A 26148-nucleotide genomic window follows, 5' to 3' on the forward strand; every position below is an offset into this window, starting at 1 on the left:
TTGGCTTCTGACATGCTGCATTGTTTGAAGCAGACCAGCAGGATAGAAGAGAACAATCGGGAGCTGGAGTAAGTTCACATCTCGCTGCATATGCTTCAAAATTGGCAGAACAATGAGACTGGGGAAATCCCCTTGGATGAGTGTTGCACAGTAATCTGACTTCAGCGTTTGTTCAGAAAAGATCTCCCAAATTGTGGCTTTTTATTCTGAAACATACAAGCAAGTTTCAATAGATCAAGCATTGAAAGTTTTTATTTGGAGCATTTGCTTGTAACTGTAACTGTACAGCTTGTAACTGTAGGTAAACGGACCATTTCTTTGGATGCTTGGGTCATACTGGATAGAGAAAAGCCTGATGCAAAAGAAGCAAACTCTGAGTCTTGCTTAAATGCAGAATTTCAAAGTTACTGTTTAGTTGAATTTGGTGAGTTACATCCTAGAACTGGTCTTTACTTCCTCTTAGTTTTGTGGGAAACTTTAAGTCAAGTTCCTCTGCTGATATTTAAAAAAATTTTAACTCATGCTGTAGTTTTGAAATTTTGAACAAAGTATGTAGAATCTTTCAGCTTTGTGGCATGGCAAGTTGTGTTTGAAATGGTGTTTGGTTGAAAAAGTCTTTTTTTGTTTAGTAGACAACTCAAATGTTAATTTTATGGACTTCAACTAGATTTCCCAAGAACCACTTCTGAACCTTGCTGTGTTTGTGTAAGCTTACAGCAGTGCAGCATCCAACCACCGAAGCTTATTGATAGGTTTTTACATCTTTCTGTAATAAATCTCCCCTTCTGTTATTGTGGGGGAGACTTACTATAAACTTAAGGGCCATATTCAAATGTGTTCATTCTGATGAGTTCCACAAAGCTAATAATAAAAATACCTTTTTAGTTCCTTTGTATTTAAACTGGGTGCCTAATGTTCTGCATATGTCCCGTGTACCTGTCTTGCAGACTGATACCTTGTCTAAGCACAGTTAGTAACCAAAAATCGATGTTTTGCTGTCCCCTAGATGTCTCAATTAGATGAATATAGTAGGAGAACAGAAGGCCTACTGAAGTGATTGTGCCTGTTCCAAGCTGCAGTGGTGGCAGCCATTTTAAAAATGACAGGAAGACGTTTTTACTGGAGCCCAGTTTCAGCACGTTTGTTCATCATTTGGGAATACTTCAACATTTTGGCCAATAACCACAGACATTCCAAGAAGGATTTAAGCAGCTCTCCTTGCAGCGAGAAGCCACATAACCGTTTACTTGAATGCCAATGTTCCTCAAGCCTTTGAAACTCATCTTTTTGGCTGCAGTAGGACAGAGGGAGAACAGGGCAACTGCCACCTCAGCAAAGGGCAGATGGTGGTAGATCAGGGTTGACTCCTGCTAGGTGGAGTGAGGAAAACAAACTGTTGGATGTCCTGGGAAAGTGCTTTAACTGTTAAGCAATTGCATGTGAAGCAAGAGTACTTGTGGGCATCGTCTTCAGATGCATGTTCTAGGTGTGGATCGTGAGCAAGATGCCAAAGACTTCAGGACTTGTCTGTGATCTTAACGCTTCGCTTTTGTCTGACTCTAGGCAGCGAAACTCAGGAAATAGATTTTGATTCTTGTTGTAGGAGTGCCCCCTGCATGCTCAGATTTTCTGTCAATAGAAATGTGGAGTCCTGTATTCTGTTCTGGGCCTGAGGAGAGCAGAGGCCTGCAGTTAGGCACCTTGGCTATTAAGTTGCTTTCTTGATTTTGCCTTTGCTAAGCACACAAGGCAATATAATACCTCAGCAAACACACTAAGTTCATTTTAAAAATAAAATACTGCTTTCTTATATCTGAACACTGAAACTCTTCAAGCCTCTTTATGGCTTCCTTGCTAGTTGTGAATTTTCTTTAATATTTCTCATATGATGTGGGCATTGTTGTGAGTGATGGTAACAGCATTGTAGGACTTAATTTTTGTATTTACATATTTATCAAAATAGTATAACAGTCATGGTGCAAGTACCATGCATTTCTCTTCCCAATACATTGTTTGGGGGAGCTTCCTCTGGCTCAAACTGTAACTTCTTTTGAAATATCTTATAGGAATCACTGCATGCCTTAGGTATGTAGTACGTGGTGTTTCTTTGAATTTTCATATTCCTCATCTTAAGAGATAGTCTCTTGTTTGGACATGGATGAAGTTCAATGGATTCTCTGTTTCACCGATTTTCTGCTAGGTAGACATGGCTTGGGCTGCAACAGGAGTTGTTCTGGGTGTAGCGGCTTCCCTGCATTGAGCACTTCACATTACGTATCCTGAGTTCATTTGTCTTCCGTGTAATTCATAGGGGAAGCTGTCCAGAAACAACTTCAGTTTGAAATGAGGTATTAAAAGATCCTGTAACCGTTGTTCTAAGAGTAATCTCTTTGCCAAGTTAGCATATTTTTCAAGGAGCCTGGACTGGACAAGACAAATGTCTTGCAGAGCTAATCCCTCCCCCTCACTACCCTGAATACCCACTAGTTTGAGAAGGTTAATCAAAATGTTGCATTCTTTTTCAGCTGTCCTTCAGTCACAAAACAGCGCACTCATGCGGTAGCAATAGCTGCTCACCCACTTGGAGGATGACGGACTGCTTGAAAAAAATTATTTGACTTAACCCTTGGTAGCTGTACATGTTAGCCTGTGGGAGAAGCTTTCACCACACCTACTGTGACTAATAGTGGTTAGAGAACTTGAGATAAAGGTCATTTTTTTAATGTCTGGTGCTAGTCCTAAAATGTGTATGCCAAGCTCTGTTTGTCTTTTGAAAGTATGATCTTCTGTGAGATTGCTAACTGCTCTTAACAAACCAATTTGTTGTGGATAGATCAGCCAGTATCGTGATGGATGTGTCTTCCTATAAAGATACTTTGACCTTTGATGCTTCTGATTCTGCTCAGGTTTGTTGAGGATGATACAGAATGATAATCTGTGAAACTGCATTGGGTGTCATCTTAACCCACTATATGATATTGCTTACTAATAAAAAAACAGAAAAAAAGAAAAAAATGGTGTGACATGAAATTGAGATGAATCTGTTAGGTTGTTCATTCCTTATGTAACTTGTAAGTAAAAGAAAAGTATTTAATAGCTTGACATTGTTCCTGGTCTAGAAGACCATGCTAGTCATCTGTCTCTTTAGTTGGAACATTTCAGTGGTAATTTAAATATTAGAAAGGAATTGCTTGATTAACTGTTTTTGTAGGGACGGTATAATGAGAGTGGAAGACAGATGCTGATTTCTCAGCTAGACTGAGTTGCTGAACATACTTCATAGCTGCCTGCTACATGATGTGGTGCAACATCTCACTAGCTACCCGGAGCCCTGATTCTTTTCCTAAATGGATGTTTTGGGGGCGTGTATTCCTAGTTATGCTTGCTTTACTCCGATAATAGAGTTTTGATCCTTTATTTCTTTCAGGAGGCGGTGGTCTTGTGTTCTCTGGAAAGCTTTTGTCAGAAAGTCCGAAGACATTTTCAGGTGTGATGTTCTGAGATGAAATACAGATAACTTATCTTCAACATGAGTTCACTCAGGCATGTAATGAACACGGTACTTTCAGCTGTGGGAATTTCAAAATTGCAACTTCTATCTCAGTTGAAGTGCTGTATTTACATTTTTGAAGATACTGCGAGAAACTGCAAAAAAAAAACCAACCCCAAACCAGCAATCAGAAAACTTTTTTTGATATAATAGTGTAACAAATTAAGGCAGTGTAGGAATTCCAAGTTATCATTTCAAGAATGCCATCTTAAAGTACAAACAACCATGTCCTCAGAGCTTGTGGGTCAACATGATAGTCTTTTTTCTTTGTTGTTGTTGGTTTGTGTGTTTTGTGTTGGTTGTTGTTGGATTTTTTGTTTGTTTGTTTGTTTTTCCTGCCTGGTTATTCTCTGGGGAGCTGCCATTGTGAATGCTGTTGTACATCTGTCACCCTCACTAGATGCAGGGCATCTAGAAGTCACTGTTTTTGATGGCTTTTTTTGAACATATGATTGTGGGGAGTAAATCTGTTGTGCTTCATCTTATCTCTCTCAAACTCTGAAGCACTCTTACTGGAGATACAAACTGCAGCTGCTGAAAGCTGTGGTGTTATGTTGGGAGTGGGGAACCGTAGGGCAAGTTTCCCAGCAAAGCTGTTAGCTCATGATTTCCATAGGCTGCTTTTGCATGCTCCCTGCCTTCAGTCTCTCTAGCATGAGACTTGTGGCCAGCTCCCTGCTGACTCTGAAGTGAGGCCGAGCTGTACTGCATGCCTTTTCTTTCTCAGTCCTGAACACCATCTCTGCACTGCTTGACCTTGCCATTTAGAAGCTTACAAGTTTGCAGGCTGCTGTCCACCTGACTTTGAACAGAGAGTAAAAGACTCCTTGATAGGGTCTGCATCTGAACAGACCCTATGGACAACAAGAAAAGAAATAAATATTTTACTTCTGCTTGGTTTCCATGGCATCCTGGAAAAATTCCTCTTGAACTTTGAGGTGCTATCCTTCCAGTATCTCCTAGCATTAAGAGAAAAATAAAGGTAATGCTGATTGGCTACTTTATTTTGTCTGACAGCACTGGGCTAGCATGTCAGGATTTGGGAGATGGGAGGAGGATAAAGTGCTTTGAAGAGGCCCGCTTATGTTCAACAAACTGCCTACAAAGGCAAAAATATAGATATGTGACCAGGAAGAAGTGTGCCTTTAGAAAAGGCAACAGAAGCATATACTGTTCATCAAGATGACTTATTGGCCTGGCGCTACGCAAAATTGGAAGAAACTAGCTACTGGCCCTGAAATGAGCAATGGGTGGCTCAGATGTTAGGCTATAACAGAGTATCTTTTGTACCTCATGTTCCACTTCTGCATCCCCTGTGGACATGTTTAAAGTTTAAGCTGAAGTAAATGGGAGTTGTTCAATGACTTTTTTTGTTTTCCCACAGTGTTAGTGGTTAATTGTATCCTGTGCCTCCTGCTTTTCTGGCTATTTTGATGTGTTTATTTTCTAGCATACATCCATTTATAAGGAAGGTTACTTAAGTAATTTTCCTCAGTTCAGGTGCTGCATTTTGTATTTGATGTATAAAATTCTATGTAAACTTTATTCATAAAAGGGTTCTGATTGTGAGAAGCTGTGTAATGGTTCCTGGTTTGTATTCCACTAAATATGCACATACATAAACATTTCTTTCTTGTATGTAGTATGTCCTGAATGTGTGTGTGGGGAAGAGGGAGGCGGGGAAAGAAGGTACAGTTACTGTTTTGAGCAAGTAATCTTTGTGTATGCTTGAAGAAAAAAGGTCTGCTTCTGGATTCTGGGGGGAGAGGGTAAACAAGGATTTTTTTTTAAATGAATATAAAACCAATTACTTAAAAGTAAATCGAAGGGGTTGGAGACAACTCGGGGAAGCACTTATTATGGGAGCTGAGTGCCCCAGCTGACAGTTTTGCTATTGTTTTGTTGAGTTTGTACTGAGAAACCTGTGCTTTCTTTTCTGGAGTCCTGGGCTCTTTTAGACATTACTTAATATCCTTTTCCTAGACTTAACAGGCTCTGTTTCCCCTTTGAAGAATGGGAGAATCTGTTAGCAAACTAACTGCCCACCTGTACTTATAATGTGTAAATATTCATTTACTCTGGTTGCTAATACTACCCTTTAACAGAACTTCCTTAGGGGTCTGCTTTTTTACCCCAGTGTCTCACAGAATGGTTTCCATGGAAGAATCTTGTCCAGCTCCTCTTAAGGATGAGTGCCACTGCGATCTGTATAAATTGTTTTTAAGAGGAATTCGCACTTGTATTTCTTTATTTGGCATTGCTCAGGATACTAGCTCATCCTTCTAGCAGGCACTTAGAAAAATCATTATTTCATACTGAATTACTGAATTCTTTACATTTTCTGTTGCAATAAAATGAGATCAGGACCTCTGTGTTACTTCACATCATTCACAAGCAGGAATTAACTGCTATAGCTTTGAGTCAGGCCATTTGAATGTGTATGCCTGGTTATGTATATTTAAGTGAATAGGTGACATTTTGTCACTGTAATATGGGATGATGGAGATGCAAGTAAAAAGATTGGTCAATTCTGCAGGGATGCGAAATGATGTAGGATTCAAAGAGGAGCAGGGTAGATATCTCATGAAAGTAACTTAACATTTGCATTGTTATTGCAGATCTCTAATGTTTTCTAAGCGAGCATAGTGCAAATAACCAACTTTTTCCCTGCCACCCATGGGGAAAAGAAACCATGAGCAACATACATTTCAGTATTTGAGACACTTAGGTCAGCCAAACTACATCTTACAGTATGCTTTTGTTCAGACAGCTGGCTGTACAGCTAGCTGAGGTGCTGTTTGCAAAGACAGGTAGTATAATTAGGATTGCTGCTGGCTGGTACATAGACATTTTAGGCTGTAGCAGGGAGAAATTCTAATTGCCAGTATATAGAAAGGATGGTCAAGTCAGAAAATAAAAGGAGCTACACATATTTTCATTTGAAACCCAGAGTTAAGGAAACCATGATCAGGCAGATTTGGTAGGAGCTGTTGCCTGTGCTGAATACAATACTGTATGTAAGCCAACAAACGTTTTTTAATTGCTGACTTTGATTCATCTGTATTACACCTAAGCCTTTCAAGTCAGTCTTTCCTGTTACTGTTGTCTTTGAGACCCTCTCTGAGCTAGCTCCAAAGGTTTGGTATATCTCCCTCCCAGCTTTATGGTTTCTTGAACCCCAGTTGCATCAGGAAGGAAGAAGATAACTGTTATGAGAGGAAGGATCCTCTTTCATCCATCAGTCAATTATTTTGTCAAAGTTAGTGTCAGTGGAGTAATGGACAGTGTCTTCACAGGAGTGCAACTTCAATCCAGCTACACCAGCGATGAACCAGAGCCTAAGTCAATATAGCTGTGTTCTCCCGTTAGTTTCCTGCTCTGTATGTTGCTGTATAGAGTCTTGGATCTAAGATCTTGCATAGCAAGATTTAAAAGAAACAAAGTTAGTATGCAAGGTACAGATCTTCAATTTGGACAGTACTTACATATACTTGCTTGGATCTACAAATCAGAACATCTGGCTTTTAACTGTGCTGAGAAACCAAACCTAATTAAGCAGCCTAGGTTGAGTACCCACCTGAGGTGGCTTTATTAGTTGGCATCTGGACATCAGTGAGGGGATTGTGGACTGTTTTGCATAGCTGTATCTCTAGCTACTGAAGTTTCTAATTCAGAATTACTGCCACTGCAAGCCAGGATGCAAATTACTTTCTATATTCACTAAGATGGGGTTGTACTGTCACAGACTAGCATTAATATGCTGGTTGGCAATGGTTATCTTATCCTGTTCAGCCTTATCCTGTTTTGGTATTTTTTCCACCTAGATGAGTCAGCATCCTTTGCCACCTAATCATATTGCAAATACAAGAATCTATTTTTGGGCAACGTGTTAAGATGACGTCTATCTCTATTTTCAGACTTTTGATTGTGACTATAGTGTGTTACCTTTTCATTCCATGTAGCTCATATCTGGTTATTAAGCATTTTGATATGGACTTTGATTCCTCCAACAGGGATATAATATGTTAAAGCAAGCAATCATATTGTGTGTGGCACAAACCATGTTTGTCCATGTTCATTCTTCATGGGCAGATCAATAATTCATCTGTATTTAAACAGGGACTTGATAGTCCAGTTTTGTAGTAGGCTTACATATACCATTATTCCACTAAGATAGCTTGCTCTGTTGATGCTGATTGGGAACATCATCCGTGATATGTAGACTAGGTGATACAAATAGTTTTTGGTTATCTTTGATATTTATGTTTTTCCTGTGTCCACACTTTTCTTGCATGTGTCAGTATTTTTCTGTTTTATTAAAGAAAGGCAGTTTTGGCACTTTGTCTCAAAATTGTGAAGTATTGCTACAGCTCTTTGCTGTTTAGGTAATTTCTTGCCCAGAGTAGAGTTTTTTGGAACTCAGACTTTCCTGTTAAAGGAAATGATGAAATGGAAGAAGTGAAGGCATACTGTGTGCTGTTCCATGCTGATAGCCACATTAAAGAATCTTCTTGCCAGAACTGTACAATATCATCTGAGATGCTGCTCCTTATAAGCAGATGAAAAGTCAGGTTGAAATGCCAACTCTTGTAACCCTTTCCACTTAAGGAAAGGTTCTGTCCAACGGAAGTCTCTTCGATTCCACCCAATAACAACTTGTCTGACCCATTCTTCACCACATCAGTCCTCTGGTCAGTCCAGAGACAGGAATTGTGGGACTAAGTTGTTCCAGGTTTAGTGTGTAGCAGCTTAACCAGATGTCTGCTAGGCTTTGACTTTTCCCTAAAAATCCCTGCGTCTCAAAGAGTAGTTCTTATTCTTTGCAAGTATCCTTTGAGCATTTCTCCTTTCTCTAGGAAAGAGTTTTCTTTTGTTAGAACTTCAAAACACCTGGGAAACTGAGCCAATTTGATGCTTTATATCCCTGAAATCCCTTGTAATAAATTCATTTATTTTGTGGGGTCAGCAAAAGCAGCAATCTAGTATTCAAGCAAGCTTGCTCTGGGAGTGCTGGAGGCCACAGAACATGGTGATTTGCTAATCTAAGCTAGTGTTGAAAAGAGAAAAATATTAGCTTTTGTATAGTTGACCTCATTTCTGTCAAACAAATTGTTTTGAGAGCAGCAACAAAAATGCTCCTTGGAATGAAAGTGTCTGCTCTGATGGGAGGATGTGTATTAGCTTCAAGCTTGTATTTTGGAGCGTATTTAAGTGCTGTCTACACAGGAAAGATTTAAGTACAGCTTGGATGTAGGAACTAAATTATATTTTTGAAACAATGGCTTACCAGTGCTGCAGTATACAGTGAATTCAAAACCAAAAACCCCTGTTTGGTAAAACATGAAGCCCGAAGTGTACTTCTAGACTTTGGTTTGAGGGCAGTCTGCTTTCTAAAGGTGAAATAGTGATATGTCTTGGTTGCCTCCCCCCTAATAAATTAAACGTGCCTGGGAATGTTCCCGGGCAGCGGGGCCAACTGGCTTGGGACTGCCTCATCCGTACTCTTAAACTCTTAGCTACCAGGGCAGGGTGGCTGCATCTGAACCGCCAGGGCAAGTGGTCCTGATGGCGTGCGACTCAAACCTGGGAACTGTCTGGGAGAACACTAATCGGCACAGCCCACTGCTGGGGAATGTCCTAGCTGCCTTCTAGCATACACGATCATGTTCCAGGGCCTGGGAATGTTTCCAGACAAGACTTGACTTATAAGTACAGATGTTAGTCCTTGATTCTTCCAAATTCTTTATGGACTAGGCATAGGAGAACTATTCACATCACAAGGGATTTGGGACTCTTCTGAAAGGTTTAGGAGAGGAGAATGCCTCCTATTTATTTTGGGGCAGTAATTCTGAACTACTAAAAAATCTGTACCTCTTGACTCCCTTTTAGATGGTTTTAGTGGTGGTTCAAACATCTTTCAGAATGCAGTCACCTTCTTTCCAGCCACTACCTCTCTGGGATGAGTAGGAGTGTCTGCCCTCTGTCCCACTATTGCTTGCGTATGAATGAACATACTGTGGCCTTTCACAAAGTGCTGTGTATGAAGTATGCTTTTTATGATTGTGAGGAATTTCATTCTGATTTGGGGGGGGTGTGTGTGTGAATATTAAGAGCCCTAGTTTACTGTCTGGGTGACGTAGGGCTGGGGGAGCATCCTTGTATCTTTTAGGCAGTGGATCTTTTATGAGAATGGGAGAGTGGAGAGGCCACTTTGTTTCCTGAGATGTTTCTTCCAGTGAACAGTAAAAGCTGTGTTGAGCTGACTTTATTGAACATACAGGATGATTTCATGCAGGCTCTTCAGTGTTTGTGGATTATTGGAATTGGAGCATAGTCCTGTCGTGGTTTAGCCCCAGTCAGCAACCAAGCATCACGCAGCCACTCACTCACTCCCCCCTGGTGGGACGGGGGAGAGAATCAGAAGAGTAAAACTGAGGCAACTCATGGTTTGAGATAAAGACAGTTTAAAAGGTGACTCCCCCACCTCTCTGGGCAGCCTGTGCCAATGCCTAACCACTCTTGCAGTAAAGACATTTTTCCTACTATACAATCTAAACCTCCCCTTGCACAACTTGAGGCCGTTTCCTCTCGTCCTGTCACTAGTGACTTGCGAGAAAAGGCCAACCCCCACCTCACTACAACCTCCTTTCAGGTAGTTGTAGAGAGCAATAAGGTCTCCCCTCAGCCTCCTCTTCTCCAGACTAAACAATCCCAGCTCCCTCAGCCACTCCTCATCAGACTTGTTCTCCAGACCCTTCACCAGCTTTGTTGCCCTTCTCTGGACATGCTCCAGCACCTCAAGGTCCTTCTTGTACTGAGGGGCCCAAAACTGAACACAGCATTCAAGGTGCAGCCTCACCAGTGCCGAGCACAGGGGCCCCATCCCTGCCCGGCTCCTGCTGGCCACACTATTCCTGATACAAGCCAGGATGCTGTTGGCCTTCTTGGCCAAACTTCAGGCTTTGTAATTAGTGACTGGAGTTGTAAGTTGCTCATCAACTGAATTCTCTTAATTTCTGAGGTGCGAAGTCCAGTTGTGTGTTACTTGTGTAAAATAAACTGTCAGGTTTTAGTGGTCACAGAGCAAGGCTGTGATAGAGCTGAGCTTGATTTATGATTCTGAAAATGTGCTGCCCGTTTACAAGTCCATGCTGTTTTCTTGATTTACTTAAATCTGCTGCTGCTTTTTAGTTCATGCCTGTCAGTGGAGGCTCCTTTTGTTGTGATCTTGTCATTGAACTAGTTTGGTAAAGAACTACTTGTCTTTACTTTCCTCCTGCTTGATTTAGCAATTAAAGTTTTGTTATTCTGTAGTTAAGACTTAAAATACTGTACTGTAAAACTGTGTTAAACTTTGTGGTTTGTATACAGTGGAAGAGAATATTTAGTTTTTTAATCAAGGAGAGTATAGAAAGCAGTGGGGAAGTATCAGCTACAATGTGCTTTTCTTCAGTGTCCGAATTTTCCTTTTTTGAGAAAAGCAGCAAATTAGTATGTGCATGGAGAATGAGACTAATGCTGAAGTGGTGGTACCTGAAAGTTAGGTTGTGATGTTCAGTTTCAGATACACATGGCCTTTGTTTGAAGACTTAGGGAAGCTTATGTTTAAAAACAAACAAAAACAAAAAAAAATATCCAGAAACTACCCTTTAAAATTGAAATTTGTTACCAGCTAGGCTGAGGAAGTTTTGCCTGTTTTAAGGAGCATTACAACTGTATTGACTACTTAACCAGAGAACTTGTTCACCTCTTAAAACCATTATCATTTACCTTGAATCATGTATTCCATTTTGATAGCCTCTTTCATATAGAAAATATAGCATGAGATGTCAGTTTAAATGCAAGTCTAACAATGCTCTATCTTCTATGTGAAAGGAAGTATTCTGTACATTTTTCCGTGTTTGACATCATGGTGTTTTGAATAACCATGTTCCATATTCATATCAAGTTTTTGTTTTTGTTTTCAATTTATGCACAGCACTTGCTCTGAAATTTGGGGACTGAGTACACCAAACACGATAGATCAGTGGGATACAACAGGCCTTTACAGCTTCTCTGAACAAACCAGGTGAATATTCTGCCCTCTCTCACATCATAGAAGTCTTGTGGGAGGGATTGGCTTTGGAGGGTCTGTAATGGGATGCTTTAGCTGTAAAAGACTAAAATGCTTCCTAGGCCTCTCATGGTACAGCATTTTAAAATATTTGCTTGCCAGTGTAGAAATCCAAGTGTTCTCAGCTGATGTTTTGACCAATGAAACTCTAATCCTGGAATATTCCTTTTTCATGCCGGTGCCATTGAAAGAATGGGAAGACTTGTTAAATGCAAGCTCTAATGTGATTTGGTATTTATATTAACAAAGTTGGGATGCTTAATTCTTTAGACCTAATCTTACAAAGTCTTTAAACTGCTTTGTATGCCACAAGCTTTCAGTTAAATCTTGCTAATTGGCTCAGATATGAGCTACTAAAGAATTGTTTGTAAATTCTTAGTAGTTAATGGTGGGCAAATTCTACACAGGATCTTTATTTTTTCATGTCACATTGCTTGATTTGTGTATTGAGGTTTGTCTCCCATCCCATAACAATCATAAACATCTGCATTTGTGTAAGCATATGCAGTCTGTCTTAAAACTAGCAAAACCTTTTCAGCTGGTAGCGAGGCAGATGAAGTCAAGAAGATAAACTGTACAGCCCTTACAAGATGTGCATTCATGCTTCTTGCATTACAGTTATACTGTCATGTGGATCACTTGGGCAGCTGACTGCTTATAGGCTTATTTGCAGTCCTGTGGGAGTTCTTATGCTTAAAGCCATAAAGCATCCACGCCACAGCAAAGCTGTGGGGTTTAGCAGCGGAAGGGACTGTTAAGTGTGTGATTTTATTTTATTTTTTTTGTAACAACTGTCTTCTGCATTTAAAAAAATGTATATGAAGCAATCACCCTAAATACTTGGCTGGAGGTAAAGTGGCTTTTAATGAACTCTAAATTCACTGGCAATAATTTGAGCAGCTCAAAAATAAGTTGACACACTGCTTGATACCATAATTTTTATCACATTTGAAGCCTTTTAACAAAAGTATAAATGTCACTAACAGTGTCAATCCACTGAATTCTGAGAATAAATAAACTACTCATCCTGTGTGTGTACACTGTTGCTTGAGCGATTAAGAGACAGCATGCCGTCTGTAAACGCTTCTCAACATCTTTCCCATATAGATCTCTCGATGGCCGACTACAGGTATCTCATCGTAAAGGATTACCACATGTTATTTACTGTCGTTTGTGGCGCTGGCCAGATCTTCACAGTCACCATGAACTTAAAGCAATTGAAAACTGTGAATATGCTTTTAATCTTAAAAAGGATGAAGTGTGTGTAAACCCTTACCACTACCAGAGAGTGGAGACGCCAGGTAGGACGACTCCTTCTGCTTCTGACTTTCTATAGCAGCATCTGTACATACTTGTTCAGCATAATGTTTTAAATGAAAAATAGAGAAAGATGATGCCTTTTCTTGCCAGAAGTGCAAGACTATTAGAGATACAGCTTTTGAGAATACCATCCCCTGAAAGTTTTTGATAATAAAGATACTGAAAAATCTTTACTTTACAAATGTGTTGAATAATGTGATAAACACTTCCAGTACTGCTAGCAGTTTCCAGCTGGCTAAGTACAGTCCGGCATGACAAGGAGAATAAGAGATGACTTTCCTTTGCTAATGTAGAATAGTCTTACTCGAGGCATCTCAGGAATCTGTTTCTTCCAGTAACTCACAGTACAACTGCAGTATTAGCAGTACTAAGAGTCAGAAAATTTCAAAACATCTGAACAAGTTGTTAGAAGTTTTAGATATTTTTTTAAGCTCTCCCAAGTGTGTGTTTTGAGGGTCTTATTAATGCTTTGAATTTTGCTTTTCCAGTCTTGCCTCCCGTACTAGTGCCACGGCACACCGAGATTCTAACGGAGCTTCCGCCTCTCGATGACTATACCCATTCCATTCCTGAAAACACTAACTTTCCAGCTGGAATTGAACCGCAGAGCAATTATATACCAGGTATTTTCTTAACTGCCACCGCAAACAGTACACTTATCATTGTACCGCTGGAACAAAGATGGTAGTTTCATCCTCCTAAGTGATCAAATTAATTGAAAGATGCACCAATAAATTAGATTTAGTTGATTTAATGTATTAATTCCAATGGAAATACATTCTGCTGTGCAGAACACAATAGCTTACTTGGGTTCAATAGCTTATTTAAGATTTAAAATGCTAATGAGTACAAAGTAGACTTTCCCCTGATGCTTTAAGCCTGTTTTACAAACATATAGGGGTTGCCAAATGCTGTGTATTGGAGACTGAGTAGCTGCTGCTCAGTCTCACCACATGTAGTATGTGGAGAAAACTTTAAGTTGCAAAACACTGGCTTAAAAAGTGTTTTGATCTGTAGTTCACAATCGATCAAGGTCTACTTTGTGTATTTGTTTCTATTATGTGCATACAGTTTTGTCTTTTTAGTATGAAAGAACAACCTAACAATATTGAACTCTTAAAGAATTCCTCCTCCCCATCTTTGCCTCTTCCCCACCACAAAACAAATACCAAGACTAATCTGCTACAGTGCACCCAAAAGCCCGTACCCTTATTGAAACATAAAATCAGTCACCTTTGTTTCCTGCCCCAGCTTCCTGTTTTCTGTCGCTTCAGGAAGTTGCCTGGAGTGTAAAACCAAGCAAAGCTGAAGTTTTCTCATAAATGTTTAATGCAGCTATGTTATGAACAAGCTGAAAATTCAGATCTGGACTCTCACGAAGAATAAGAGGACTTCCTTGAAACTCAAATATGTGCAATGTACAAATTGTATCTATGTGTCAACAGGATATTGCTTGTGGTTTTTTTAAATGTATCCAAGAATTTAAATGGACCCAAAAACATTTTAATTAATTTGATCTCATTTGTTTAATTTGTGCCACATCTGTTGGCACCTAGGGACAGCAGATCTTTAAAGAGCAATTTAAGGTGCCTAGAAGTTGGTGTTGCTTTCTTAGCTTATGTATACTTTTTTGATTCAGTCTGAGGGCTGTTGATAGCATTTGCAAACAGCTTACTGGAAAGCCACCGTTTGAAAATCCAGTGCTATGGTAATGAGTGAAAGCAACTAGGTAATTATTTGCAAAAAGTCTTGTTCAAGGTGATTGCGGGAACTTCAGAAGGGCAGACATTGGATTGTTAAGGCGTCTGGTTAACAGAGTCCCTTGGGAGGCAGTCCTGAAGGGCAAAGGACTCCAGGAAGGCTGGATGTTATTGAAGAAGGAAGTCTCAAAGGCGCAGGAGCAGGCCGTCCCCATGTGCCGTTAGTCGAGCAGGCGGGGGAGAAGACCGGCTTGGCTGAACAGGGAGCTTTGGCTGGAACTCAAGAAAAAAAGGAGAGCTTGCCGCCTTTGGAAGAAGGGGCAGGTGACTCAGGAGGACTACAAGGATGTTGTGAGGTTATGCAGGGAAAAGATTAGGAAGGCGAAGGCCCAGCTGGAACTTAAACTGGCCACCACCATTAAAGATAACAAAAAATGTTTTTATAAATACATCAGTGACAAAAGGAGGGCCAGGGAGAATCTCCCTCCTTTGTTGGATGTGGAAGGTAACCTTGCTACAAAAGATATGGGGAAGGCTGAGGTACTTAATGCTTCCTTTGCCTCAGTCTTTAATAGTCAGACTGGTCATCCTCAGGGTTGTCAGGCCCCTGTGCTGGGAGATGGAGTTAGTATGCAGAATGAAGTCCCAGTTGTTGAAGAGGTGGCAGTCACCAACCTGCTTCTTCACCTGGATGTTCACAAGTCCATGGGGCCGGATGGGATCCACCCAAGGATACTGAGGGAGCTGGCAGAGGAGCTCACCAAGCCACTCGCCATCATTTATCAGCAGTCCTGGTCAACCGGGGAGGTCCCAGATGACTGGAAACTAGCGAATGTGACACCCCTCTACAAGAAGGGTCGGAAGGAGGATGCGGGGAACTGTCAGCCTGTCAGCCTAACCTCGGTGCCGGGAAAGGTCATGGAGCAGATCATCTTGAATGCCATTACGCAGCACATGCGGGACACGCAGGGGATTGGGCTCAGCCAGCATGGGTTTATGAAAGGGAGGTCCTGCCTCACTAACCTGGTTTCCTTCTATGATAAGGTGACCCGCTTAGTGGATGAGGGGAAGGCTGTGGACGTTGTCTACTTTGACTTTAGTAAGGCCTTTGACACTGTCTCCCACAGCATTCTCCTGGAGAAACTGGCTGCTCACGGCTTGGACGAGTGCACTCTGCGCTGGGTAAAAACTGGCTGGACGGCCGAGCCGAGAGAGTGGTGGTGAATGGAGTCAAATCCCGTTGGCGGCCAGTCATGAGTGGTGTTCCCCAGGGCTCAGTGTTGGGGCCGGTCCTGTTCAATATCTTCATTGATGATCTGGATGAGGGGATTGAGTGCACCCTGAGTAAGTTTGCAGATGACACCAAGCTGGGTGGAAGTGTCGATCTGCTGGAGGGCAGGAAGGCCCTACAGAGGGACCTGGACAGGCTGGATCATTGGGCCGGAGCCAACGGTATGAGATTCAACAAGGCCAAGTGCTGGGTGCTGCACTTTGGTCACAACAACCCCATGCAATGCTACAGGCTTGGGGGAGGAGTGGCTGGAGAGCTTCCTGGAGGAAAAGGACCTGGGGGTGTTGGTTGACAGCCGCCTGAACGTAAGCCGGCAGTGTGCTCAGGCGGCCAAGAAGGCCAATGGCATCCTGGCTTGTATCAGGAATAGTGTGGCCAGCAGGACCAGGGAGGTGATAGTGCCCCTGTACTCAGCACTGGTGAGGCTGCACCTCGAGTACTGTGTGCAGTTTTGGGCCCCTCACTACAAGAAGGATGTTGAGGTGCTGGAGCATGTCCAGAGAAGGGCAATGAAGTTTGTGAAGGGTCTAGAGGACAAGTCTGATGAGGAGCGGCTGAGGGAGCTGGGGTTGTTTAGCCTGGAGAAGAGGAGGCTGAGGGGAGACCTTATCGCTCTCTACAACTACCTGAAAGGAGGTTGTAGTGAGGTGGGGGTCGGTCTCTTCTCCCTAGTAACAAGCGATAGGACGAGAGGAAATGGCCTCAAGCTGCGCCAGGGGAAGTTTAGGTTGGATATTAGAAAAAACTTCTTCACTGAAAGGGTTGTCAAACATTGGAACAGGCTGCCCAGGGAGGTGGTTGAGTCTCCATCCCTGGAGGTACTTAAAAGAAGGGTAGACATGGTGCTTGAGGATATGGTTTAGTGGTGGACTTGGCAGTGATAGGTTGGTGGTTGGACTTGATGATCTTAAGGGTCTTTTCCAACCTTAACGATTCTATGATTCTATTCTCATGATCTTCAAATGTTTATGCAGCTAACCGCACCTTGCCTCAATCTCTTTGTCACTGACACCCTCCTGTTGTATTCATATCATGGCATCTTTATTTAACCTTGCTAACTTAATCTTGAATACTTAACTAGGTTCTGATAGGTCTTGTGTGTCTTGACAGCCTGCTTCAGAGAACCGTTTTCTTTAGCGGTAGGCCAGACTAACAACCATGCTAGTTTTGCACCACGATACTGTCACAGTACTTGGTCTGCAGAGAGGTTGGTCTCACCTACAGCTGGGAAGATGGCGATCGTGAAGGTGCGGGATGGCCTTTGGGGCTGTGCGTTCCCTTTCAGGTTACGGATGTGCTGATCTGCATTGTATAAACTTCTGGCAACATTCGAGCTCTGCTAAGAATTTTTAATGCTGCATCTGGGCATTTATTTCCAGCTGTGGTGGTGTTCAACCTCTGACCCTAAAACAGTATTAATAGTACTAGGTGGAGGAAGTCTTCTCTGTTCAGATGGAGACTAGACATGGAAAATAATCTGTGCCAAAGAGCCTGGATTGGCAACTGGAAACAAGAGGCATGGTTTGGATCGGAAATGGTTATTGACCTTTTACCATGGCTGTGGGCTTAACTATAACAAGTGATTTGGAGATGGGCGGAGTCCACTTTATCACAATGAATTCTATAAAAATGTTCAAAACAAGTATGACTTTTGTCATCGTACTTGCTAGTAAAGATTTCCTTTAATCTTCCTTTTAAATTCTCACTTGAATTTTGTCACATCTATATTTAGCACACTAGTTTCACAGAGTGAACCAGAGATATAATTCTTTCAGTTCATTTTTATTTAATCAACTGACTTAATCTAGTTTCCTCTTGCTGACTTCCTTCTGATTGTGCTACATTGCTTTAAATCTCAGACATGATATTTGATATAATTTGATTTTAATTCTTAAGCAAAAGGCTTTATCTTTAAATTTTTGCTGTTTGGTAATAATGTAATTAAACTTGTTTAATCTCTCAGATTCTGAGGCAATTGTAGAGGTAGTTAGCTTCAAACACTTTCACTAAAAAAAAAATCCAGGTTTTGCCTTTAATATATAGGAAAAGACATTTGCCCAGTTCAAAGAAAATTATTTCCTGAAAGGCAGTTGGTTAACTCATCATCTGGATTACAAAGTGAATTTTGAATGGAGAAAAGGAACAGCCATGTTCTCCTGGGTTTTGAAGATATTTATGTGGAATTAGACACAGTTTCTAGCATCAGAATGCTTCAAACTTGTTACTGAGTTTACTCTGGTCTGTGAAATTCCATCTTTAAAGAAAGCTAGTTAAAAGAATATATAATTGTTTTAATAGAGCTTGGAAGTAATAGTGATAATAGAGCTTGTGCAGTGTAACTAGTTAGATAATATAGTTATTAATGAGTGAAATAAACTCTTGGGTATTGAAGAAAAATGGATTTGGGCACTGAACTGAAAAATAGCCTTTAAATCTAGCAACTTCTATGAGGCATGGGAAGGCATCTGATCTGATGGTTATGCTACATAAAGACAGCACACTCTTTTGTAGAAGCCACTAGATGGTTTTTTTCATTTGTAATTCTACTAAATGTGAAAGCTGTTGATCACAATTGCAAAATTGTTACTCATTGTAGTGAAAGTGTCTTGTATTAAATGGAACAAACAAGGATTATATGTTAATTGTATAACATTTGAGTGATTGACTGGCATACAAGGGATGATACATTTTACATAGACAATAAGGCAGGTAATGTGTTTGAAGCCCTGCTGAAGGCAAAAAGGGACAGCAAAATGAAATTCTAATTCAGTATTCAGGTATCATATGGAGCTCCTGAAGACCTGAGGACAAAAACCCCAAATGCTAACTCATACAAATTTCCCCAGTCATTGAACCAGTAAGTGGTTTGGGTTTTTTCCTTTTTTTTTTCTTTTTTTTTTTTCTTTTTTCTTTTTTTTTTTTTTTTTTTTTGACAGAAACACCACCTCCGGGATATATCAGTGAAGATGGAGAAACGAGTGACCAGCAGTTGAACCAAAGCATGGATACAGGTAACATTTACTTTTCACTACTTTCAAGATTTGTTTCAGCTGGGATAGAGTTAATTTTCTTCCTAGTAGCTGGTACCGTGCTGTGTTTTGGATTTAGTATGAGAATAATGTTGATAACACACCGATGTTTTAGTTGTTGCTGGGTAGTGCTTGCACTGAATCAAGGACTTCTCAGCTTCTCATGCTCTACCAACTGAGAAGGCTGGAGATGCACCAGAAGCTGGGAGGGAGCACAGCCAGGACAGCTGACCCCAACTGGCCAAAGGGATATTCCAGACCATATGACGTCATGCTCAGTGTATAAACTGGGGAAAGCTGGCCAGGGGGCTGCTGCTTGGGGACTGGCTGGGCATGGGTTGGCGAGTGGTGAGCAACTGCATCGTGCATCACTTGCTTTGTATACTCTTTTAATAGTAGTAGTAATATTACTATTTTATTTTATTTCGATTCTTAAACTGTTCTTATCTCAACCCACAAGTTTTCTCACTTTTACTCTTCTGATTCTCTCCCCCATCCCACCGAGGGGGGAGTGAGCAAGCAGCTGCGTGGTGCTCAGTCACCGGCTGGGGTTAAACCACAACACTTGGGATTTGGGATTACTAGTTGTGATCCCTCTGCACAGCAGCATGAATTATTTATATCTGAAGGGTGGGTGTCAGGACGATGGGACTGGACTCTTTCCAGTGGTGCCCAATGACAGGACAAGGGGCGATGGGCACAAGTTGGAACACAGGAAGTTCCACCTAAACATGAAGAAAAACTCCTTTGCTGTGCGGGTGCCAGAGCAGGGGCACAGGCTGCCCAGAGAGGTTGTGGAGTCCCTTCCCTGGAGACATTCACACCCCGCCTGGATGCGGTCCTGTGCCCCTGCTCTGAGTGTGCCTGCTCAAGCAGGGGGTGGGACGGGATGATCTCCAGAGGTCCCTTCCAACCCCCGCCATTCTGGGATTCTGTGAATTCAGCCCAAATTACAATGGCAGTAACACTCTGTACAACCTGGTGTTTTCTGTTTAAAATATCACTTTCAGTCTTCTGTGAACAAAATAATTTTTTGCTAGGGGAATGCTTTTAAAACATCCTGTGCCATATTAAGTACATTTCATTTGTTTCTTAACAAAAGCATACAGGTCTAATTAAGTCTTCATCAGAAAGCCTTAAAATAGATTTTAATAGTTGAGTGGTTTCAACTTACCCCTAACTTTACTTTCTGGAAACAGATTCATTGAAGCAAAATGTCTGTTTGGCCTAAACAAGTTACAGAAATGCTGCATTTTGAGAACCTGTCTCTTCAATCCTGACAGCCTCATCGCTTCTGCCGTGTTTCAAATTAATGCTTGTATGGAAGGCTCTATTGGAAGAGTAATTGAAACATTAAGTGTTTGTGCCTTTGTATGAAAGGGTTTTTAGATAATCTGGTTGGCCTTAGACTTGGACAAAGCACAGTTAATGTGCTGGATAAGAGCCTCCTGCTATGTGCTGGCAGACTTGAGTGTGTGTTTAGTTAGCTAATGTTAGCAACCTTTTTCTGTTAATTGGAATTAACTGCACTAGTTTCTGCAAGAACTGCAATACTTTCCCACTATGTGACAATAAGTACCTTAATTAAAAAAGCCTGACATCAGCAGTCATTGTAGGAATGTTTCTGTGTAAAGCCTCTCTGTATTTTGCGTACTAGTGCACAAATTGTGGCGGAGAGTTCATGTTTTTCTGAGGTTTTTTTCCATCCTTCTTGTAGGAAAGAATAATTTCCTCAAATGAGGAAATCCAGCTTGTTCTTTTCTAGAGTGTCGTGGTTTAGCCGGCAGCTCAGCCCCACACAGTCGCTCGCTCACTCCCCCACCGGTAGATGGGGGAGAGAATCAGAAGGGTAACGCTCGTGGGTTGGGATAAGAACAGTTTAATAATTAAAATTAAAAGAAACAACAACAGAAATGCAATGTAAAGGAGAACAATGAGAGGCGCAAAGCCCCGGGGGAAGGGAGGAGAGAGGGGGGACGAACCGCCGAAACAAACTGCATGCAACGCAGCTGCTCACCGCCCACCGACCCGATGCCACACCGCCCCTGAGCCGCAAACTGCAACCCCTTCATATACTAGTCATGGTGTCACATGGTATGGAATGAACATGCCATTGGCCAGTCGGGGTCAACCGCCCCCACCATGGCCCTGCCCCTCCCAGCCCCCCCACCATGTGGCAGAGCGTGGGAAGCTGGAAAGGTAGCTGACCCCCACAGGGAGGAGAATTAACTCCTTCTCACCCAAAACCAGCACATTCTCCACCCCTTATTCCATACCATCTACACCATGCCCAGGTCCCATACCATCCAATACAATCTTACCACCCACCACCCCTCCCCTTCCCATCCTTTAACATAATACACAGACAGCATTCCCTTAGTTCATGGACCTTCCCTGTAAAATGTCCATTAAACTGTCCATTGAGTTCACCCAGTCCATGACTCTGGGCTCCATCTGCCGTATCAGTCTTTCAGGGTGGGAGAGATGGTGTGTGTGGCGTTGGGTTGCTGCATACTGAGTCAGTCATCGTTCCATCACTGCTGCACGGCTTGTTTCACAGTTTATCTTCCATGGGTTGGGAGGCTCGTACTCTGATATTATTGATACAACACAGAGGTGACACACAATATTATATAGCAGTTCACATTGTGCCATTCAGTTCATTGACTGTTTTCGCCCAAAATCAAATCCCCTTGAGGCACACATCAGACTCCTCCATCCTCCCGCATCACCCACCAATTGCACCCAGGTCCTCGAGCAAAAGCAATCCCACGAATGGGTTTGCCTTTGCCTGAGGCAGGAAGAACCCAGACTGTTTTGCCCAGCATACTTTTTGTGTGCACTACAGGGACTCTATCCCCTTCCACAGTATGTAGGATTTCTGACTGGGCAGGGCCAGCTCGGTTGGCAGATCCCCTCGTGTTGACTAACCACGTGGCTTTTGCTAAACGTGTATCCCAGTGCTTGAATGTTCCACCCCGCATTGCTCTCAGTGTCATCTTTAATAGTCCATTGTATCTTTCGATTTTCCCAGAGGCTGGTGCGTGATAGGGGATGTGATACACCCACTCAATGCCATGCTCTTTGGCCCAGGTGTCTATGAGGTTATTTCGGAAATGAGTCCCGTTGTCTGACTCAGTTCTCTCTGGGGTGCCATGTCGCCACAGGACTTGTTTTTTGAGACCCAGGATAGTGTTCCGGGCAGTGGCGTGGGGGACAGGATATGTTTCCAGCCAGCCAGTCATCGTTTCTACCATTGAAAACACATGACGCTTGCCTTGGCGGGTTTGTGGGAGTGTGATATAGTCAATTTGCCAGGCCTCCCCATATTTATATTTCAGCCATCGTCCCCCATACCACAGAGGCTTTACCCACTTTGCTTGCTTGATTGCAGTGCATGTTTCACATTCGTGGATAACCCGTGCAATAACATCCATGGTCAAGTCCGCCCCTCGATCACGAGCCCACCTGTATGTTGCATCTCTCCCTTGATGGCCTGAGGTGTCATGGGCCAACCGAGCTAGAAATAGTTCACCCTTATGCTGCCAGTCCAGATCCACCTCAGCCACTTCAATCTTAGCAGCCTGATCCACCTGCTGGTTGTTCCAATGTTCTTCAGTGGCCCGACTCTTGGGGACGTGAGCATCTACATGACGTACCTTTACAACCAGGTTCTCTACCTGGGCAGCAATATCTTGCCACAATGTGACGGCCCAGATGGGTTTGCCTCTGCGCTGCCAGTTGCTTTGTTTCCACTGCTGTAGCCACGCCCACAGGGCATTTGCCACCATCCAGGAGTCAGAACAGAGATAGAGCACTGGCCACTTTTCCCGTTCAGCAATGTCTAAGGCCAGCTGGATGGCCTTTACCTCTGCAAACTGGCTCGATTCACCTTCTCCTTCAGCAGTTTCTGCTACTTGTCTTGTAGGACTCCATACAGCAGCCTTCCATCTCCAATGCTTTCCCACAAGGCGACAGGACCCATCAGTAAACAGGGCATACTGCTTCTCCTTTTCTGGCAGTGTGTTATACAGTGGGGCTTCTTCATCACGTGTCACCTCCTCCTCTGGTGATAATCCAAAATCTTTGCCTTCTGGCCAGTCCATAATCACTTCCAAGATTCCTGGGCAACTGGTGTTTCCTACTCGAGCCCGCTGGGTGATCAGTGCAACCCATTTACTCCACATAGCATCAGTTGCATGGTGTGTAGAGGGGATGTTTCCTTTGAACATCCAGCCCAGCACTGGCAGTCGGGGTGCCAGGAGCAGCTGTGCTTCAGTACCAACCACTTCTGAAGCAGCTCGAACCCCTTCATATGCTGCCAATATATCTTTTTTCAGTTGGAGTATAGCGGGCTTCAGACCCTCTGTATCCCCGACTCCAAAACCCTAGGGGTCGACCTCAGGTCTCCCCATGTGCTTTCTGCCAGAGGCTCCAGGTAGGGCCATTCTCCCCGGCTGCAGTGTAGAGCACATTTTTTACATCTTGTCCTGCCTGGACTGGCCCAAGGCCTACTGCATGAACTATTTCTCGTTTCATCTGTTCAAAGGCTTGTCGTTGCTCAGGGCCCCATTTGAAATCATTCTTTTTCCGGGTCACTTGATAGAGAGGGCTTATGATCAGACTGTAATTTGGAATATGCATTCTCCAAAAACCCACAATGCCCAAGATAGCATGTGTTTCCTTTTTGCTAGTTGGTGGAGACATGGCTGCTATTTTGTCAGTCACATCCATTGGAATCTGAAGACTTTCATCTTGCCATTGAATCCAATGAACTGGATCTCTTGTGTGGGTCCCTTCACCTTACTTTGTTTTATGGCAAAACCAGCTTTCAGGAGGATTTGGACTATTTTCTCTCCTTTCTCAAAAAATTCTTCCGCTGTGTTGCCCCACACGATGATGTCATCAATGTATTTAAGGTGTTCGGGAGCTTCTCCCTGTTCCAGTACAGTCTGAATCAGTCCATGGCAAATGGTAGGGATGTCTTTCCACCCCTGGGGCAGTCGATTCTAGGTGTACTGGACGCCCCTCCATGTGAAAGCAAACTGTGGCCTGCACTCTGCTGCCAGAGGGATTGAGAAAAATGCATTGGCAATATCAATTGTGGCATACCACTTGGCTGCCTTTGACTCCAGTTCGTATTGAAGTTCTTGCATGTCTGGCACAGCAGCACTCAACGGTGGAGTGACTTCATTCAGGCCACGATAGTCTACTGTTAGCCTCCACTCTCCATTAGACTTCCGCACTGGCCATATGGGACTGTTAAAGGGTGAGGGGGTCTTACTGATGACTCCTTGGCTCCTCAGTTGGTGAATGGGCTCATGGATGGGGATCAGAGAGTCTCTGCTGGTGCGATATTGCCGCCGGTGCACTGTTGTGGTGGCGATTGGCACCTGTTGCTCTTTGACCTTCAGCAACCCCACAACAGAAGAGTCCTTCGAGAGGCCAGGCAAGGTAGACAGCTGTTTCATTTCCTCCGTCTCCAAGGCAGCTACACCAAAAGCCTACCTGTACCCTTTTGGGCCCTTGAAATACCCTCTCCTGAGGTAGTCTATGCCAAGGATGCACAGAGCCTCTGGCCCAGTCACAATGGGGTGCTTTTGCCACTCATTCCCAGTTAGGCTCACTTCGGCCTCCAATACAGTTAGCTCTTGGGATCCCCCTGTCACTCCAGCAATGCTGATGGGTTCTGCCCCTATATAGTTTGATGGCATTAAGGTGCACTGTGCACCGGTGTCCACTAAAGCTTTATACTCCTGTGGGTCGGACGTGCCAGGCCATCGGATCCACACAGTCCAGTAAGCCCGGTTATCCCTTTCCTCCACCTGGCTGGAGGCAGGGCCCCTCTAGTCCTGATCATGGCAGTCACAACTCACTTCCTGTAAATGTGAATCAGGAGTCCCTCTATTACACTTAGAAATAAAATCAGCACTTCTACTCCTCTGTCTGGGGACTTGCTCGCTGGAAACTGGAGCAGCAGCTTTCCTGGAAGAGCCTCCCTGAGTGACTGTTCTTCCTTGCAGTTCATGCACTCGTGCCTCTAGGGTCGAGGTAGGCTTGCCATCCCACCTCATCATGTCCTCTCCGTGGTCACGCAGGTAGAACCATAGGGTGGCCCGTGGTGTGTATCCCCTTCTTTGAGCCAAAGGACGCTTATTCCTAACAGCTGAGACACTACTCTGTCGAGGTGGGGAGCAGGACAGATCTTCTTTGAGTTGCTGGACCTCTTGGGATAGTTTCTCCACAGCAGAGACGAGCGAGGAAGAGATATTTGTTTCGTAATCCCGGAGTCTATCTATCACCTCTGCCACCGTTGGTGTCTCATCATCTTTCCAGGACATTACTGCCAATGAGTTTGCATGCGAAGATGGTGCGCTCCGTACAAACTTCCACCACATGGGTCGTCTGCATTCGGCTTCATCTGGATCTTTGGATGACCGTTGATCGTCCAGGTCACCATAAATCACCTCAAACACAGCTAATTCCCTTAGATACTGGATGCCTTTCTCCATAGTTGTCCATTTTCCTGGGCGATATGTAAAATCTTCTTTAAAGGGATGCCTTTCCTTCACTCCGGACAGGAGTCCCCTCCAGAGGCTGAGGACTTGTGGTTTTTTCCCAATTGATTTGTCAATGCCCCCTTCCCCAGAAAGGGATCCCAGTTGTTTGGCTTCTTTTCCCTCTAGTTCCAGGCTACTGAGCCCCATAATCCCAGCATCGGAGCAGCCAGGTGGCAATGTGCTCACCTGAATGTGAGCTATAATCTTTTCGCATATATCGCAACTTGCTCAAGGACAGGGACCTGGTGGTCTCTATTTCATTTATAACTTCTTTCTCCTCTCCCCGTGATGGCCCTGCTTTTTCATCATCCCGTTCTAAACAAGTTGACGTCCGTTTCCAATATTTCTTCTTGTGTATGGGATCAACTGATACTGGTAAGGGTTTATTTTCTGAACCATTTCCAGTACTTGTCCTGGGGGTTTGAGTGGCTGCAGTGCCTGTCATCAGGGCTGGATTGTCTACAGTGCCAGTCACTTTGCATTTCAATCCAGAGACATTCTCTTCCCCTTGGGAGCACTGAATACTGTTGAGCAGGGCTCAGTACGCATGGGCCAGGCCCCAGCATGTTGCAGTTATCTGTGTCT

At 43.1% G+C, this 26148-nt stretch overlaps 1 protein-coding gene across 3 annotated transcripts in view; it reads left to right on the plus strand.

Annotated features, from left to right (window-relative positions):
* SMAD2 (SMAD family member 2) overlaps positions 1-26148 on the plus strand; it is a 62913-nt gene that overhangs the window by 28154 nt on the left and 8611 nt on the right. For 2 of the 3 annotated variants that reach the window (XM_064439293.1, XM_064439295.1), the window contains exons 3-6: positions 11529-11618; positions 12771-12964; positions 13472-13606; positions 18911-18985. In XM_064439293.1, the coding sequence (XP_064295363.1) occupies positions 11529-11618; positions 12771-12964; positions 13472-13606; positions 18911-18985 (494 nt within the window). The remainder of the gene's footprint in view (positions 1-11528; positions 11619-12770; positions 12965-13471; positions 13607-18910; positions 18986-26148) is intronic. The other variant, XM_064439294.1, reaches the window with a different exon arrangement.

The sequence above is a fragment of the Phalacrocorax carbo genome, chromosome Z (genome assembly GCF_963921805.1).
Source record: "Phalacrocorax carbo chromosome Z, bPhaCar2.1, whole genome shotgun sequence".
NCBI lineage: Eukaryota > Metazoa > Chordata > Aves > Suliformes > Phalacrocoracidae > Phalacrocorax > Phalacrocorax carbo.